The sequence below is a fragment of the Podarcis melisellensis genome (assembly GCF_964234715.1).
Source record: "Podarcis melisellensis genome assembly, chromosome: 16".
Taxonomy (NCBI): Eukaryota; Metazoa; Chordata; class Lepidosauria; order Squamata; family Lacertidae; genus Podarcis; species Podarcis melisellensis.
The window spans coordinates 22,444,985-22,462,547 of NC_138533.1; the positions used below are offsets into that span (position 1 = coordinate 22,444,985).

The following is a 17,563-nucleotide window of genomic DNA, read 5'->3' on the forward strand; positions in this document are numbered from 1 at the left end:
GTGCTTTTGTTTTTAACCTGTAGTAGTATTTCAGTTATGTAATTTGCATTGTGAACACCTGGCATATATTTGTACAAAGAGCACTAAACAAACACCACAAATTATTATTTTTAACATGCTACCATCGTTTGACGTTGGGGACAGGGAAACCAGTGGGCCTCCAGATGTTGCTGGACTCCCAACTCCCATCATGCCTGGCCACTGGCTATACTGGCTGGAGGCTGATGGGCGTTGGAGTCCAACAATGTCAGTACGCCAAGCAGTTCTCCAGGACTGGCTTAAATGCAGCAAGGGAGTGCTTTTCCCTGTTGGAACTCCGAAAGAAGGTCTCTTCCCCCCCCCTTGCAATGTTGCTGGACTCCCAACTCCCATCAGCCTCAGCCCACATGACCAGTGGTCAAGGCTGATGGGAGTTGGAGTCTAGCAATGTTTGCAGGGTACAGCTTCTCTTCTTCCCCCCTACAACAGTGAGCAATTCACAGTACCCATAGAAAGACAGTACCCATAGAAAGGACCCATTTTATTCTGACGAGAACTATTTACAAAAGAAGCAGTAGAGCGGCGTTTTCTACTAAAATATGCCTTTATAGAATATCTTATATATATTTATATAAAAAGTACATTTATTTACATTACTGCTACATACAAAAATTACTGCACTGTGTAATATGTACATATACCTCTATAGATACATTCTGTCTGTTCATCCCTGCTGTGTGCTTGGTTTCCAAGGGCTTTGGGCAGGGTGGGGGAAGCCTATTGATGCAGCTCCCAGGCACATCTCGCTTTACTTTTGGGTAAGCGGTTTGAGCTGCTGAAGTGGGGAACGCTGACAGATCCAGATCCGAGGGCCTCTGGAGGTGCGAACTGTCCCCAGAACCTGCCATGGTCTGTTGCGAATGCTCATTGCTAGTAGGTTCCTAGTTCCCTTATGATGGGCTGGGCAACCTCTGGACCTCCAGCTGTTATGACTCCAGTTCCCATTAGCCCCACCAACATGGCCAGTGAGTGACGGATGATGGGCACTGAGAGTCCAGAAACGTCTGAAGGACTGTAGGCTTGCCCCAGCTCTGGCTTACAGCCTAGATCAAGTAGTGTGTGAAAAGGGCTGGTTGGCTACCGTGAGAACAGGATACAGGAATAGATGGGCCTGATCCAGCAAGAAGGATCTTCTGATGTTCTTAAAAAGGCTGTGTACTGCTCACTTCCTGGCCTATATTACTTTGGGCTCTATAATGGGGAATTGAGCGACTGAATGCTCCTCATTTTTCTTCTTAATTGCACATAAAATAAAACTTGGAGAAGTGTTCTAGAGTTGCCTTCTTTCCTGGTCAGCAAGTTTTCGATGTGCCAGGATTTATTTTATTACAGACAGCCACACAATCTCTCTTGCCCTCCTCCAAATGGTAAAAATGAGGATCAGTTTTGCCATGTGGAACTGGGCCTCTCTGGATTCTGATGTGCCCCCCCCCCCCGTACTTTCTTTTTTGCTATAGACAATAGACTTGGTGGCCCATTGCACCTCCCGTGTGAAGTGTATATCCATGGGGCTTGCTAGCTCTGCTTCCTTCTTGACAATTCTGAGCCTGCCCAACCCACAGCCAGAGAAAGCTGAAAAGGACCCCAGAGACTCGAAAACAGGAGCTGTGGGCCATCTCTCTCCTGCCACTGTTTTACTGCAGCTTTCTTTGCTCCTCCTAAGGAAAGGTTAGCTACTTGGCAGTGATCAATGATGGAGGGAGCCAGAGGCTCTACAGGTGCCCCTCTTGCATTATCAGTCTGCCTCTTTCTTACAGGCAAAACACATGCCAGGCTCTAAAACACAGGGGGGGGGGCGACTGCAGCCCTTGGGCTGTTGTTAGACTCCAGCTGGATCACATTGGCTGAGACCGATGGGAGTTGCAGTCCCCAGAATGGGGAGTGGGGGCTGGAACGGGACACAGGACACAGTTTTCCCTTTCCTGTTCCAAAATATAGAGTGGTGTACTTTTAGGTGCAAAAATTAACTAAATGAATCTGTGCAATGTTTTGTCTGGTCTGATCTTTAGGTAGTGATACCACGACTGATGCCCCTAGTGAGGATTCTCAGCTAATGCAGGGAGGGGGGAGATAAAGTGGGCAGTGTGGCTCCTTGGAATTGCTCTACAGCCACCCGCTTCTCCCAAATTAATGGAGCTCCATCACCCTTGGCTGTGTAGTTCAATAATATCACAATATGATGTGGCTGGGGGGGAGGCGTGGAGCTGTGCTGTTATGACAGATGGCAATGCTCAACAGAGAGCGTGGGTGGGGGACTGGCAACTCCTGGAATCAAGTCTGCAAGTGTGGCTGTCAGGTTTCTCAAGGTGGGGGAGGGAGACCAGCCCTCCCTGTTCTCTCTCTATTGCTTTCAGTTCAGTATCCCACAATGGAATGGGCAGTAGCTAACCTTGCAGGAGAAGGCGGCAAAATATGGTGCATCACATTTTAGGAAAGACGCTGCTTTCCCCCTCCCCCTAAGATTTCAGCCTCACCCTATGCATGCTTTTACTCAAAAGGAAGACCCACAGTGCTCAAGGATGCTGTCTGCCAAACCAGTGTATGAATATAGGTAACAGGTTCTGTTACACACTATTTTAACCAGAATACCTTTATGAATGTTGCCACTCGGGTTCTTTTCCAGACTGGTGTAATGCAGGGATCAGGAACCTATGGGCTAGAAATTGCTGAACTACAACTCCTATCATCTCCTGACCATTGGCCAGGCTGGCTGGGGGCAGATGGGATTCCAGTAACAACAGGTTCCCCACCCTGGAGTAATAGAACTCACAGCGCAGGGATTCCTTTCTACATAAACCAGCACTATCTGTCCCACGGTCCTTCATATGTTGGTCTGCCGCTCCCATCAACCCCAGCCGACATAGTTAGGAGCATGATGGGAACTGTAGTTAAACAGCAGCCAGTAGACTACAGGTTCCCCATTCTTTTCATAACCAGTTGTCTTTTCCTTGCAAGCATTCTGCTCTAACCGCCAGTTACCAGATTAAGGCTGTAACACACTATATCTTTAAAATACATTCTTTCCCTTAAATAATTATGGGCACTGTAGTTTATCCCTTACAGAGTTACAATTCCCAGCAACTCTTAAACTTTAGTGCCCAGAATTTTAAGGGGGGAATGCGCTTCAAATGTATAGTGTGCACTCAGCCTAAATCTATATGGGACAAGTTTAGCTGGATTTCTGCTGGCTGCTCCAGCTGTGAAGGGCACCTGCAGCAGGTGCAAGAGTTGGGTTCCTGTTTTTGGAGGGCCAAGAGAAGATATAACAGCAGACTGGGCATTCATACACCACCTACTGTCTATGGTTGGAAAAGGATTTGTTCTCATGAAGTCCACCTGCATCTCAGTTCTGCCACTTTTAGATTGGAGCTCCCCCAAACCCTCCTCCAGTTCAAAGAGGGATAGCTAAATCTGATGCCCTGCACCTGTTGATGGATTCCCAACAGACCCAATAGTCAAGACGTTGGGTGTCCAACAGCACCCACAGGGCATCATGTTGGCTGCCCCTAGCCTAGAACTACCATGCCAAGAAAAGATGGAATCTGGCTTCACCTATGCTGGGGTGAGGAACCTGTAACCCCAACTCCTAATATCCCTGACCATTGACCATGCTGGTTGGGAGTAAGTGAGGATCAGGCTGAAGTCTCAACAGCTCCCGCATCTCAGCCATAGGGCCTCCTCTTTGTAAAAACGCCACGCTCCTGTCACTTCTATTATTCCATGAGCACCACTCCCAATTTAACCTCACAATAGCAGCAAGGGTGGGGTGGGGTTTAACACCTAGGCAGGGATAGCCAACATCAGGGCTGGTGGGGTGAGGCCACTGCCTCAGGCAGCAAAAGCCCCCAAGGCAGCACCCCTATGGGCAGACCACTGCCAGCAGAGAAGCAGCACAGGCATTAGTGCTGATTTCAGGATTACATGCAAGACCTCTCCCAAAATTGGCGCCGAGGCTGGCACAGCTTCTCTGTCAGTAGCAGGGCAGGGTGGCACCCGTTTGCCCTTGCCAGCATGGTGCCCTCCAGATCTTGTTGGGACTCTCATCAGCCCCTGCCAACATGGCCAAAGGTTTGTGATATTGGGAACTGTAGTTCCAGGTTAGAAGACAGCAAGTGGTCTCATTTTGCTGAAGGACAAACTTGGGAGGGGAGGTGGGGGAATACTGTGAATCCCAAGGATTTGCAAAAACCTGGGCTCTGGTTCTCACAAGCAGCGACAGCAGGATTTGTCCAGGGATTCTTCTGCTTGTTGGTATGGTGCTTGTTTAGGCACAGGAGCAGCTGCCCCCCTTAGACTCTTGCTGCAGCATACTTGCAACTTCCAGCTGGCTAGAGACTTGCCCATTTCCTTGCAGCCACAACCTCTGGGAAGGGGAACAGAGCTGACGTGGAAGCTGAACTGCCTTCAGTGTGCTTACATTTTTGCTTAGTCACCCACCCTGAGATAGACCAGGACAGAGCACAAACACTCCTCCATCTGTTGAATTCTGCCTGGTTCTGCCCAAACCAGGAGCCACGACTGCTCTCTTTCTCTCTCTCACTTTTGAGAAATGGACAGATAAGCATGATCCGCATTTGCCAACCTAGTGCCCTCTGGTCTGGTGAAAAGAATGGAAACTCAGCAAATAAAATGCATGGGTATTTCCCCCTTTCTCTCTCTTCCCCGTCCGCCCCCCCCCAGCCCCCGGCCCTTCCTTGGCTCCTACATCTCAACTGGTCCTTTAAAGTTTCCTCTTTTGCAGAAGAGAATGACTTTTAAGACATCTGGATTACTCACAGCAGAAACAGAGTGGACCTAACAAGAGACCCTGAAGGTTGTGTGTTTTCTTATCGTGTTGCTTTAAGGTATCAAAGAGTGTCCTTTTCAATTGCTATCGCGCAGAAGACCGGCGATTGGACTATGACGCATGTAAACATTGAGTTCAGACCACGCAGCCTGCAAGATTAGTGCAGTGTTCTTAAGGGTTGGGGGACGGGACTCCTTGCCCCCCCTTTTTTTTCATTTTCTTTTTTTTGGCGGCTTCTTCTGTGACCAGAATTGGAGACCGTCATCCATCACAAGCTGGGCTTGCTGAATCTCTCTCCAGCATCCTTCATCTCAAAAAATAAAAATAAAAAAGGGAAAAGGAAGGGGGGGAAAAGGAATTGAGAGTGGTTGCTCTTGTCCAATTAATTTTTCTTGAAAAAAGAAAAGAGGCGGTTCCCTTCTGCCCCGCTGGGCTCTGACCCCTGCTGCTCTGGCCTCAGCAAGGGGGAGGGTCTAGTGCGCCGCTTTGCTCCGTGACCACTGGAGAAGGAATAGGTGGGCTGGCTCCACTCCTTTGGATGTTTGTCCATCAGCTGCTGGTCAATGACCCTCTGCATGTCATCCTGCAGCAGGAAGGAAAGAAGGAACGATGTTAACAGGAAGGACAAAGAGAGAGCAGGAGGGATAAAACAAACATAAAGGGGCCATATTCTGAGAAGGTTGAGAAGCAGCAAAACCTGGCCATCCTCAGGCTCTGGGACCCCCCTCTCCCTTCAATCATGCTGCCAAAAATGTTCTCTTTTACTCCCTCCCACCCATATCAATAAATGGCCATGCCAGCTTCTGCAAACAAAGTCACAAACTCAGAATAGCGGGCAGCCCAGCCTCCACAAACACAGCGCTCCTGTAGGCAGAGAGCTCAGCAGGAGAGGGAGAGATCGGACTCTGTACATTGGCACAACTGAAAACCAGAAACTTTTGCCTCCTCTGCCAATTTTATTTCCCATTCCTCTTCCCGTTGCAAAATATCTGTAACTAATAACTGGGGCCTGAGCCTGCTTTTCTCCTCTCCCCTCCCTAACTCGTTTTCCTCTTGTGTCATGAATTCTTAGATTGTGAGAACATGTCTTCCCACTGATTATTTGTAAGCTGCTCTGGGAGCCTTTATTGGCTGAAGAGTGGGCTAAAAATGTCTAATAATAAAAAGTAGTAGAAGAAGCAGTACTAGTGGTAGCAATATTATACACAGATAGGCATACTAAGTTCTGCCTCTGCACAGAAACACATTCCTTCTGCATCATGGCAAAGGGCATTTGGGTACCATTATTTAAACTGCAGTGCCTGTAGATCACTTAAATGCTAAATTGAGGTGAAATAGCTCCAGGAATCTTGCCATGAGTTCTCTCTCAGCCATCGAAGCTTTTTGCACTCGGGGCTTATGTAATGTGAGGAATGAGCTGCATGACAAGCAGACTCTAGCACTAAAAGGAGGGTTGGGGGGAATCATTATTAACCAGAAATCGGTGAAGCCAAGAGGAAAGAAACAAGAATTTCCATATGACACATGGATTATCATCACAGCAAGGGCTCGGTTGCTAGGAACAACCATCAAATGCACATGGACACAGCGAAGACGTGTGTGCACTCATGCACAAACACACACACTTCACTCCTACCATATCACCGCCAGCATCAGTAAAACAGACATAGCCAGTCCCCTAGCTTTGAGGCCTCATCTTAAATCAGCAGAGAGGCTGGTCCATTAGGCTGACCAGGGCATTATCCCACCAATCTCGGCCTGCCCTTTGCCAGCCCTCACCTGCCAGCCTGCCTTCTTACTTGCACCCAGTCCAGGGGATGTCTTTGCCTACCAGCTGCTTCTTCCTCCTCCATCTCTTTGTTGCCCTTGTAGGACTCAGCAGGGAGGAGGGTGGGAACAAACCTAGAACTAGTTGGTTCTGCCCGTCGTTGGCTCTGGCGCCACCTACTGTTGGGCTCCCTGCCTGCCGCTCCAAAGGGCACCAGCCACCACTGTTTTACATGTCTGGTAAGCAGCCAATTGGCTTCTATTATCAGGGGCTGGCAAGGTTTACCTAGCCTGGGCCGGTTCACTCCAGTGGCGATCCCGCTATGGGCTGGATTGTGTGTGTGAGTGAGCACGCCTGCAATTTCTGGCATCTGCACATACGTGATTTCCGGTGCCACAGAAGCGAGTCCCCATGCTGCGCTGCACCGGTTTAGTGCAGAGTGCAGGGACTCACTAAGCAGGCGGCTCAGTTTGGGGTGGCTCATGGGCCGGTTAAACAACCCCCATAGGCCACCTGTGGCCCATGGGCCTTAGGTTGCTAACCCCTGATCTACAGTCATACCTCGGGTTGAAGTAGCTTTGGGTTGAGCGTTTTCAGGTTGCGCTCTGCGGCGACCCGGAAGTAACGGAACACGTTACTTCCGGGTTTTGCCACTCGCGCATGCGCAGACGCTCAAAATGTCATGCACATGCGCGGAAGTGGTGAATTGTGACCGGCGTGTGTACAGATGCGGGTTGCGTTCGCTTCAGGATGCGAATGGGGCTCAGGAACAGATCCCATTTGTATCCAGAGGTACCACTGTATATGCAAATCCCCTTTGGCCTAGCAATTTCAAAGAGCATGCCAAGAAAGGGTTCATTTCTAGAATACCCCTGCCCCCCAAAGAATAATGGAAGTGATTTTTTTTTTTAAAGAACACACAAAAGATATTACAGGCTTCAACAGCAGGGATGTGGAACCTGTGGACCTCCCAAGGTTGTGGGACTACAATTCCCACCATCCCTGATGCTGGCTGGTGATGATGGAAGTTGGGAGTCTAACAACCTCTGCATGCCTTCCAACTTTTTCCGATGCAAAACCAGGACACGCATCTTCCGGGACGCACTCCCAGGGGAGTCATGTGACCTGTGCCTTGCTTGCTCTCTAAAAAAAGTGCTTTTTTCAGGCAAGAGCACAGCACGAAAGCATGCAAGATCGCAACACCCAAAATGGCCACCGAGATCTCGCAAGAGAAAACAAGATGCCCCTTTTTTCCGGGTCACTTGAAAGGTATGCCTCTGGAGCATGGGTAGGCAAACTACGGCCCGGGGGCTGGATCCGACCCAATCACCTTCTAAATCTGGCCTGTGGACGGGCCTGGAATCAGCATGTTTTTACATGAGTCGAATGTGTCCTTTTACAGTGGTACCTCGGGTTAAGTACTTAATTCGTTCCAGAGGTCTGTACTTAACCTGAAACTGTTCTTAACCTGAAGCACCACTTTAGCTAATGGGGCCTCCTGCTGTTGCCACACCACCAGAGCACGATTTCTGTTCTCATCCTGAAGCAAAGTTCTTAGCCTGAAGCACTATTTTTGGGTTAGCGGAGTCTGTTACCTGAAGTATATGTAACCGGAAGCGAGGTACCACTGTATTTAAAATGCATCTCTGGGTTATTTGTGGGGCATAGGAATTTGTTCATTTTTTCTCTCCAAAATATAGTCTGGCGCCCCACAAGGTCTGAGGGACGGTGGACCAGCCCCCTGCTGAAAAAGTCTGCTGACCCCTGATCTGGAGGGTCACAGATTTCCCATCCCTCCTTTAAAACAAGTTGTTTTGGTCATGGAAGCAGAGGCCTAGCTGTTCTCATTTCTACTGAGCGATCAAGTCAGAAGCGAGGGCTGGAGAAGGCAAGACAAGCTGGGGAGAGAAAGAGGAGACGGGAAATTCAAATGGAAGAGACTGGAGGGGCTGCTTGTAGGAAGGGGTGCACAGCGATAGAGATATACGAAGCAGGGATGGACCACCCGTGAGGGAGGGTGATGCAGCTGCCTCAGGCAGCAGAAACCAAAGAAGCAGAGACCCCGTTGTATACTCTGCCACTTCCGCTGGCCAAGAAGCAGTGCTGGCTTCCGGTGAGATATTGTGGAGCGCACAAGGTCTCGCTGGAACCCGCCATCGCCTCCAGCTAAGTAAGGCTGCAGCACAGCATGTTCCCATTTCGCCTCAGATGGGGAAACTGGACCCCTGACACCAAGTTGGTTCACTGGTCCATTTGGCTCAGTACTGTCGGCCGTATCTTTCCAGGATTTCAGAAAGGGGGGCTTTTTCCATCCCTACCTGCTCTCCCACTGAGCTATGGGCCAGTGCATGAGCAGCAATGGGCAGCAGCTCTCCAGGGATTCTGGCAGGAGTCTATCCCAGGCTTACCTGGAGATGCTGGGGACTGAAACCTAGGAGCTTTTGCATGCAAAGCAGATGCTTTGGCCTTTACACTGAAAGTAAAGATCCCCGTCGTCATGGCTGTGAATAAAGGGCTGATCTAAACAGGAAGACAGGGAGCGGTTTGAAGTTCTCCATTCCACGTTCTTATTATACAATGTTTTCAGCTTGTGATTATGAGTCATCTTGCTGGGGAGAGGGGCACATGGGGCCAAAACAAAACAACATGCATCTCTCTGCCAGCTGAGCAAAGTGCTCCACAGCACCAGTGGTGGTGTAGTGGTTAGGGTGTTAAACTGGGACCAGGGAGGTAAAGGTAAAGGGACCCCTGACCATTAGGTCCAGTCGTGGCCGACTCTGGGGTTGCGGCGCTTTATTGGCCGAGGGAGCCGGCGTACAGCTTCCGGGTCATGTGGCCAGCATGACTAAGCCGCTTCTGGCGAACCAGAGCAGCACACAGAAACACCGTTCACCTTCCCGCCGGAGAGGTACCTATTTATCTACTTGCACTTTGATGTGCTTTCAAACTGCTAGGTGGACAGGAGCAGGGACCGAGCAACGGGAGCTCATCCCGTCGCAGGGATTCGAACCGCCAACCTTCTGATCAGCAAGTCTTAGGCTCTGTGGTTTAACCCACAGCACCACCCACGTCCTTGGGACCAGGGAGACCTGGGTTCAAATGCCTGCTCCACCACAAAGCTCACTTGCTGACCTCAGGCCAATCACAGTCAGTGGCAGAGCTTCATGGTCTGGCACCAGGGGTGGGAGGGCACAGAGAGCAGGTGGCGGCAGGGGTGGCACGCATCCCAGGGGCGTGACAGGCGTCCTGGGGGCGTGGCATGCTGCCTGGGGGCATGGCACATGCCTGTGGCGGCATGGCACCCAGCGCAGGTGGGGGGGGCAGCCACGATGGCACCCTACCAGGATCGCGCTGCCGGGGGTGGTGTGCTCCCTCCGCACTCCTCTTCCTCCACCACTGATCACAGTCCCTCAGCCTAACCTATCTTACAGGGTTGTTGTGAGAAGAAGATGTTAAATGGAAGAACCATATACACCACTTAGAAGAAGAAGAGGAGTTTGGATTTGATATTCTGCTTTATCACTACCCTAGGGCGTCTCAAAGCGGCTAACATTCTCCTTTCCCTTCCTCCCCCACAACAAACACTCTGTGAGGTGAGTGAGGCCGAGAGACTTCAGAGAAGTGTGACTAGCCCAAGGTCACCCAGCAGCTTCAGGTGGAGGAGCGGAGACGCGAACCTGATTCCACAGATTACGAGTCTACCACTCTTAACCACTACACCACACTGGTGGTCTTTGGTCTTTAGAGGAAAAATCATCATTGGTCCATGAAGCTCAATGTTATCAACACTGACTGGCAGCAGCTCTCTAGGATATAGGGCAGGCTTCCTCAACCTTGGCCCTCCAGATGTTTTTGAGACCACAATTCCCATCATCCCTGACCACTTGTCCTGCTAGCTAGGGATCATGGGAGTTGTAGGCCAAAAACATCTGGAGGGCCGAGGTTGAGGAAGCCTGATATAGGGCTTTCCCAGCCCTACCTGGAGATGCCGGGGACTTTCTGCATGGAAATCAAGAGCTCCCCACCCTGGAACTATATGTACTCAGTGATTAGTTCTAAACAGTGCTTAGAATGAACTAGTGTGGTTTAACAAAGTTTACTGAATTAGTTTTGGAAAAACTATGTTTTCCCCCACAATTGCCAGGTGAACTGAATGTGAATTCATGAGCAATTTCTAGTTCATTTTCAAGTTCATTCTATGGCATTCCCCCACCCTCTTTAGACTCTTTGGGCCTTTTGGGCCAGGACAGATTTTGAAAAAGGACCTGCTTCACACAGCGCACAGTTAAACTAGGGACCTTGCCCAGGATGCAGGAATGGCCACCAGCTTGGATGGCTTTAAAAGAGGATCAGATAATAATAATCTGGCTGGGCTTCCCCAGCCACTCTCAGCGGCTTCCAACAGAATATTAAAATACTGTGATACATCAAACATTAAAAGCTTCCCTAAACAGGGCTGCCTTCAGATGTCTTCTAAAAGTATGGTAGTTGTTGTTCTCTGTGAGAAAACCTCGCAGAGGAGAACAAGGCCAGGGCTCAGTTCCGACACTTCTCAGGTGGGCCCCATTGCCATTCTAAGAGAACAAGGGAGACATTCGTGGTGAGTTCTGGCACCTCTTTTTCTAGAAAAATAGTACTAGATAAGGCTATCAATGGCTACTAGCTATGATGGCTATGCTACACCTCCACCTTTGAAGGTATCTATGCTTCTGCATTCTAATTGCTGGAATAATAATGCAAGATGTTTGTTATGTACTGAGTTGAATAGGATCCAAATGCAGCAGTCTGACTGGTCCTAGAACAATAGGATTCAGAATGCAGCAGTCTGATTGGTTCTAAAACAATGCAGCAGTATGGTTGGTCCGCAGGAGCCACCCAATCCAGCTGCAGGTGGAAGTGAATCCGTAACCTGATTGGCCTACAGGAGAATCCAGGAATTAGCCAATCACGTGCAGCCCATTGTGTAAATAATGTATATAAAGCAGACATTCTGGGGGAACTTTCATTCCTCGCTACTATGAGCTGAATGAAGAGCATGAAATCCACACTCAACTCTGAGTATATTTCAATGTTACTACAAGTCCATGCTCTGGAAAGGAAAGCATGAGTTTAAAAAAGAGAGAGACACTAGTCCACAAGACAGGCAAGCAAATTGAGAAAGGTACTTTTGAGGAGAGAGAGAGAGAAACTGTGACATGCTCATGGAAGATGAGAAGAGCGACGTGCCCACAGAGTTGATTCTGTGGGTGCCTATGAGATGCTCGCATTCTTTCCCCCCCGGAGGATGCAGTGAGACTGAACTGGGATGAGATGAAACAGGATGAGGTGGTTAAGGAGAGAGGTGGGTGGGCGCTCACCTTAAAGGCAGGAGGGGTGTACGACTAAAGCTGTTGTTACGGGAACTGAGAAAGGCCACACTAGATCAGAAACCAAAGGAGCCATATTGTAAAAAGGCCTGAGGAAGCAAACTGGAAGCATAGGAGAGAAGAGAGAGAGAGAGAGAGAGAGAGAGAGGAGAAGACGGAGAAGTTGAGAACTGGGGTGGGAAAAGGTAAACCAGGGGGAGGTTTCTGTCGATCACAGGGAAGTAGGAAAATCAGGCCTAGCTCAATAACACATGCATGCATGTCACCACTGTGCAAGGTTTAGGCAAGTGAATCAGGATGAACACACAAAAAAGGGACTTCTGGTGGAATCTGCAAAGCATTTCTGACTTAAGAGCATCGGGGCTGGGGAGGAGGGCTCTGTGCTGCTACTCCATGCTCCCCTTTCCCTCTTACCTGCCACGCCTCCAGCTGCTGCGAAAGGTTAAGCTTCTGCTGAATAGCATCCAAGAGCTGACTATTCAGTGACATCATGTCCATCTTGCACTTGGCTAGCTCCATTTCGACAGCGTTCTTCCTGAAAAGCAGAAGCAGAAGTCGGTCAAATTCATTTCTTGGGAGACCTTCTGCCATTGCTTGTTTTTTGGATTTAGAAACAGCCCGAGCAACGTGGCAATTCAAGGACAATAAAGGACGGTCCATGCGTGAACACAGAGGAAGGCAATATGGTGCCCTCCGGATGTCATTGCATGCCAACTCCCATCACCCCTAACCATTGGTCATGCTGGCTGGGTCTCGTGGAAGTTGGGAGTCCAACTGGCCTTCTGCCAGCTTTTGAAGATGTGACTACTATTTTTCCTTGATCTCTTCCTATTTTAATTACGGAAATGTTTTATTTTTATTTATTTATTTTTCTTCATGGTAAACCTTTATTGGTTTAAAATACAAATGTACAACGAAGGTAAGTATAGAAGAGTTAAATACAAAAAAAAAAGAAAACATCAAGACATAAAAGTAAGAAATTTTACTTTTTTACTTAATTACGGCATGTTTTAATGGGGTTGTTTTATCATGTACTTTATTTAGGAAGGTTTATATATTCACACTTATGTAATCAATTTTTATACTGTACACGTAAACTGCTTAGAAGCCGAAGTTGGCAGTAAGAGACAGACAGACAGATAGATAGAGAAATAGAGAGATAGAGAGATATCAGATATGAAGGGCAACATCTGGCTTCCCCTACATGAACATTACAATCACAAAACATTTAAATACAGATTCTAATGGTACAATGTATAACTCCACAATAAGTGACTACAACTCCCATCATCCCTAGCTAGCAGGACCAGCAGTCAGGAGTGATGGGAATTGTACTCCAAAAACAGCTGGAGACCCAAGTTTGGGAAACCCTGAATTAAGGCAAACCTTTCTCTTCCTCAGCTATTTAATTCTTGCAGAATGATGACTATTTTAGAGTGGATTTAAATATTATGGACCCATATCCTGCCCAGTGTCAGAGGTTGAAAGGGTGGAGAAAATGGACAGAAAAATGCTTTTCTTTCTCTCTCATAACACTAGAACTTCAGGACATTCAACAAAGCGGAACCTCAGAGGATTCGGGACAAGTAAAAGGAAGGACATTTTCACACAACAAATCATTCCGACTATAGATTTAGCTCCCGCAAGAGGCAGCGAGGGCCACCAACTTGGGTGGATTGAAAAGAAGATTAGACAAATTCATAGAGGAGAAGACTACTAAAGGCTAGCACGATGGCTATGTTTATCCTTCACTGTCGGGTGTCAGTATGCCCTGGAATACCAGCTGCTGAGAAACATACCCGTATTTTTCGCTCTATAAGACGCACCAGACCATAAGACACACCTAGTTTTTGGAGGAGGAAAACAAGACAAAAAATATTCTGAATCTCAGAAGCCAGAACAACAAGAGGGATCACTGCGCAGCGAAAGCAACGACCCCTCTTGCTGTTCCGGCTTCTGGGATAGCTGCGCAGCCTGCATTCGCTCCATAAGAAGCACACACATTTCCCCTTACTTTTTAGGAGGGAAAAAGTGAGTCTTATAGAGCAAAAAAATACGGTAAGTGGGCAGAGTTTTGGTTCCACTCAGGTCCTGATTTTGGGCTTACTGTAGATGTCTGGTTCACCAGTGTGAGAACAGAATGCTGGATGAGATACTGGCCTGATTCAGCAGGCTCGTCTTAGGTTGGGTGGGCTGAGCTGCTGATACTGCTGCATAGACCCCCCCTCCCCCCAAAAATCTGCCATCTTGACACTTAGTTGACATGGTAGATAGCAAGCTTATAAGGCTCAGCCCCAAATGGCCATGCGTCCCATGCTCCCTTGCAATAGTACAGTGGTACCTCGGGTTACATACGCTTCAGGTTACAGACTCCGCTAACCCAGAAATAGTACCTCGGGTTAAGAACTTTGCTTCAGGATGAGAACAGAAATCGTGCAGCGGCAGTGGAAGGCCCCATTAGCTAAAGTGGTGCTTCAGGTTAAGAACAGTTTCAGGTTAAGAACGGACCTCCAGAACAAATTAAATTCTTAACCCGAGGTACCACTGTACGCAGGTTCACCCTCTTGTATTTCATACAATCCAGTACAGTGGTACTTTGGGTTACAAACAACCTGGGTTACAAACTCTTCGGGTTACAGACTCTGCTAACCTGGAAGTAGTACCTTGGGTTAAGAACTTTACCTCAGGATGAGAACAGAAATCGTGCAGCGGCAGTGGAAGGCCCCATTAGCTAAAGTGGTGCTTCAGGTTAAGAACAGTTTCAGGTTAAGAACGGACCTCCAGAACGAATTACTGTATTTTTTGCTCTATTAAGACTCACTTTTTCCCTCCTAAAAAGTAAGGGGGAATGTGTGTGCGTCTTATGGAGCGAATGCAGGCTGCGCAGCTATCCCAGAAGCCAGAACAGCAAGAGGGATTGCTGCTTTCACTGCGCAGTGATCCCTCTAGCTGTTCTGGCTTCTGAGATGCAGAATATTTTTTTCCCTGTTTTCCTGCCTTTCACAAAGATGGCATACCCTGTTACACCGAGGGTGCTTCCAGGCTGTTATGTACTGAGGTTCTCACCCTGGGCCAGCAGGGGGATACTGTAGATAGTTTTCACTCAGGTCCACGTCAGTTATTTTAGGCGGGAAACCCTGGGTTGTTGTTGCTACAATGTTGATAGCTGGCTGCCTATAAAAGCAGGCCGGCTGAGCTGTTTGCTGTTCAGTTTTCTGTTCCAGCTTACAAAATAAAGAGCTGCTTTGGAGAAATCGCTGTGTCGTCTGCCATGTCTATCCACTATTTAACACAGGCTGTCTCTACTTTTGAGTGGTATCCAAACACAGCCAATTCACCAGCCAATTCAAGCCACACAATTCCTGTTGCTGGGAGGTCTTGAGCAACAAACCCTCTTCCCCAAAAGGATCCGACTTTTTGTGATAAGGAAAGAGACAAAGAAATGCCCTAGAAAATGTGGTTTAATGCTTGCTTTGACATAACATCAGCCAACTCCACCAAACAAATCAGAATGAATGCCACTGCAGTCAAATCTTCTTGCAAACCAATCAGGATGAGTGCTCAATAAACAGGTAATCTGGAAGCACCCAGATGGTGCTCTACAAATTGGGGATGAGGCTGCCTGGAAAGACCTCTCCCACCCACCCACTGATCTGGCTGAAAAGAGTTCAAAACATCGTAGAAGCAGAACAGCGGAAGGACTGAGAGGGGGAAGGAAGGCTGGGGGCCTTTATAAGGACTGCGCTAACAAAAGTGGCCCAGGGAGTCAGGGGAGGTGATCACTATACAGTGGTACCTCTGGTTGTGGGATGCAGGTGGCGCTGTGGGTTAAACCACAGAGCCCAGGGCTTGCCGATCAGAAGGTCGGCGGTTCGAATCCCCACAACGAGGTGAGCTCCCGTTGCTCAGTCCCTGCTCCTGCCAACCTAGCAGTTCGAAAGCACGTCAAAGTGCAAGTGGATAAATAGGTACCACTCCGGCGGGAAGGTAAACGGCATTTCCGTGCACTGCTCTGGTTCGCCAGAAGTGGCTTAGTCCTGCTGGCCACATGACCTGGAAGCTGTACGCCAGCTCCCTCGGCCAGTAAAGCGAGATGAGCGCCGCAACCCCACAGTCGGCCACGGCTGGACCTAATGGTCAGGGGCCCCTTTACCTTTACCTCTGGTTAAAAACTTAATTCGTCCCAGAGGTCCATTCTTAACCTGAAACCATTCTTAACCTGAGGTACCACTTTAGCTAATGGGGCCTCCTGCTGCCGCCGGCACATGATTTCTGTTCTCATCCTGAGGTAAAGTTCTTAACCCAAGGTACTACTTCTGGGTTAGCAGAGTCTGTAACCCGAAGAGTTTGTAACCCAGGGTGTTTGTAACCCAAAGTACCACTGTACTGGATTGTATGAAATACAAGAGGGTGAACTTGCGTACAGTGGTACCTCGGGTTAAGAACCTAATTCGTTCTGGAGGTCTGTTCTTAACCTGAAACTGTTCTGAACCTGAGCTACCACTTTAGCTAATGGGGCCTCCTGCCGGCGTGTGATTTCTGTTCTCATTCTGAAGCAAAGTTCTTAACCCAAGGTATTATTTCTGTGTTAGCGGAGTCTGTAACCTGAAGCGTCTGTAACCCGAGGTACCACTGTACATGGCATTTCACAGAATCATAGAGATGTAAGAGGTCCTCAAAGGTAAACAAGTCCAATCCCCCAGGCAATGCAGTAATTCCACTGCTATAGCATTTCTGATAGGTGGCCATGCAGCTTCTGCTTCATAAATAATAATAATTTATAATTTATACCCCGCCCATCTGGCTGAGTTTCCTCATCCACTCTGGGTGGCTCCCAATCAGGTGTTAAAAACAATACAGCATTAAATATTAAAAACTTCCCTAAACAGGGCTGCCTTCAGATGTCTTTTAAAGATAAGATAGCTGCTTATTTCCTTCACATCTGAAGGGCGGGCGCCACTACCGAGAAGGCCCTCCGTATGGTAAAAGGAGAACCCTGCTAGATCAGGCCAGTGGCCCACCTAGTCCAGCATCGTGTTCACATAGTGGCCAACCAGATGCATACAGAAAGTCTGCAAGCAGGATTTGAGTGCAGCAGGATCTGAGGGAACTTGGGACCTTCTGCATGCCAAGCAAGTGCTCTATCACTGAGTTACAGATCTTCCCCTATGTAGAACAGCACTGGAATCAAAGCTAAACCTGTCTGCTGCCTTGAACCATCTCAGAGCCTGGAAAGAGGGATAGGTTTGTTTAAATTAATATATCTGTATTTTAAGATATATCACGGGTCACGTTTCAGCAAAATACACCTGGGGCTTCCAAGATAGACGACCAGAACAAGTAAGTCCTGCATTGCAAAATCCCCTTACTGCTGAATGAATATTAAAAACACTGGGACTCGTACAGCCCCAGAACGGCAGCTGGTTTCCATGGATACAGGAGAGCCAGTAACCCACACACATACTAAAATATCAAAAGCTGCCTTTTGCATCCAAAACTCAGCAGTTGGCAGTTCCTTCCCTTAGCCAACAGGTGGCAGCGCAACAATGGCTCTTTAAACAGAGATCTGTATGCTTCCTGTTCTACGTGCTGAAAAGGTCCCCT

General features: G+C 48.4%; 1 protein-coding gene across 5 annotated transcripts in view; it reads right to left on the bottom strand.

Moving 5' to 3' along the window:
- Window positions 1-4,853: 4,853 nt before the first annotated feature.
- BICDL1 (BICD family like cargo adaptor 1) overlaps window positions 4,854-17,563 on the bottom strand; it is a 56,974-nt gene continuing 44,264 nt past the window's right edge. For 4 of the 5 annotated variants that reach the window (XM_081892364.1, XM_081892365.1, XM_081892366.1 and 1 more), the window contains 2 exons: window positions 12,374-12,494; window positions 4,854-5,408 (listed from right to left, as the gene is read on the bottom strand). In XM_081892364.1, the coding sequence (XP_081748490.1) occupies window positions 5,208-5,408; window positions 12,374-12,494 (322 nt within the window). In that variant the 3' untranslated portion in view covers window positions 4,854-5,207. Of the gene's footprint in view, window positions 5,409-11,950; window positions 12,062-12,373; window positions 12,495-17,563 lie in introns of all 5 variants that reach the window. The other variant, XR_014163684.1, reaches the window with a different exon arrangement.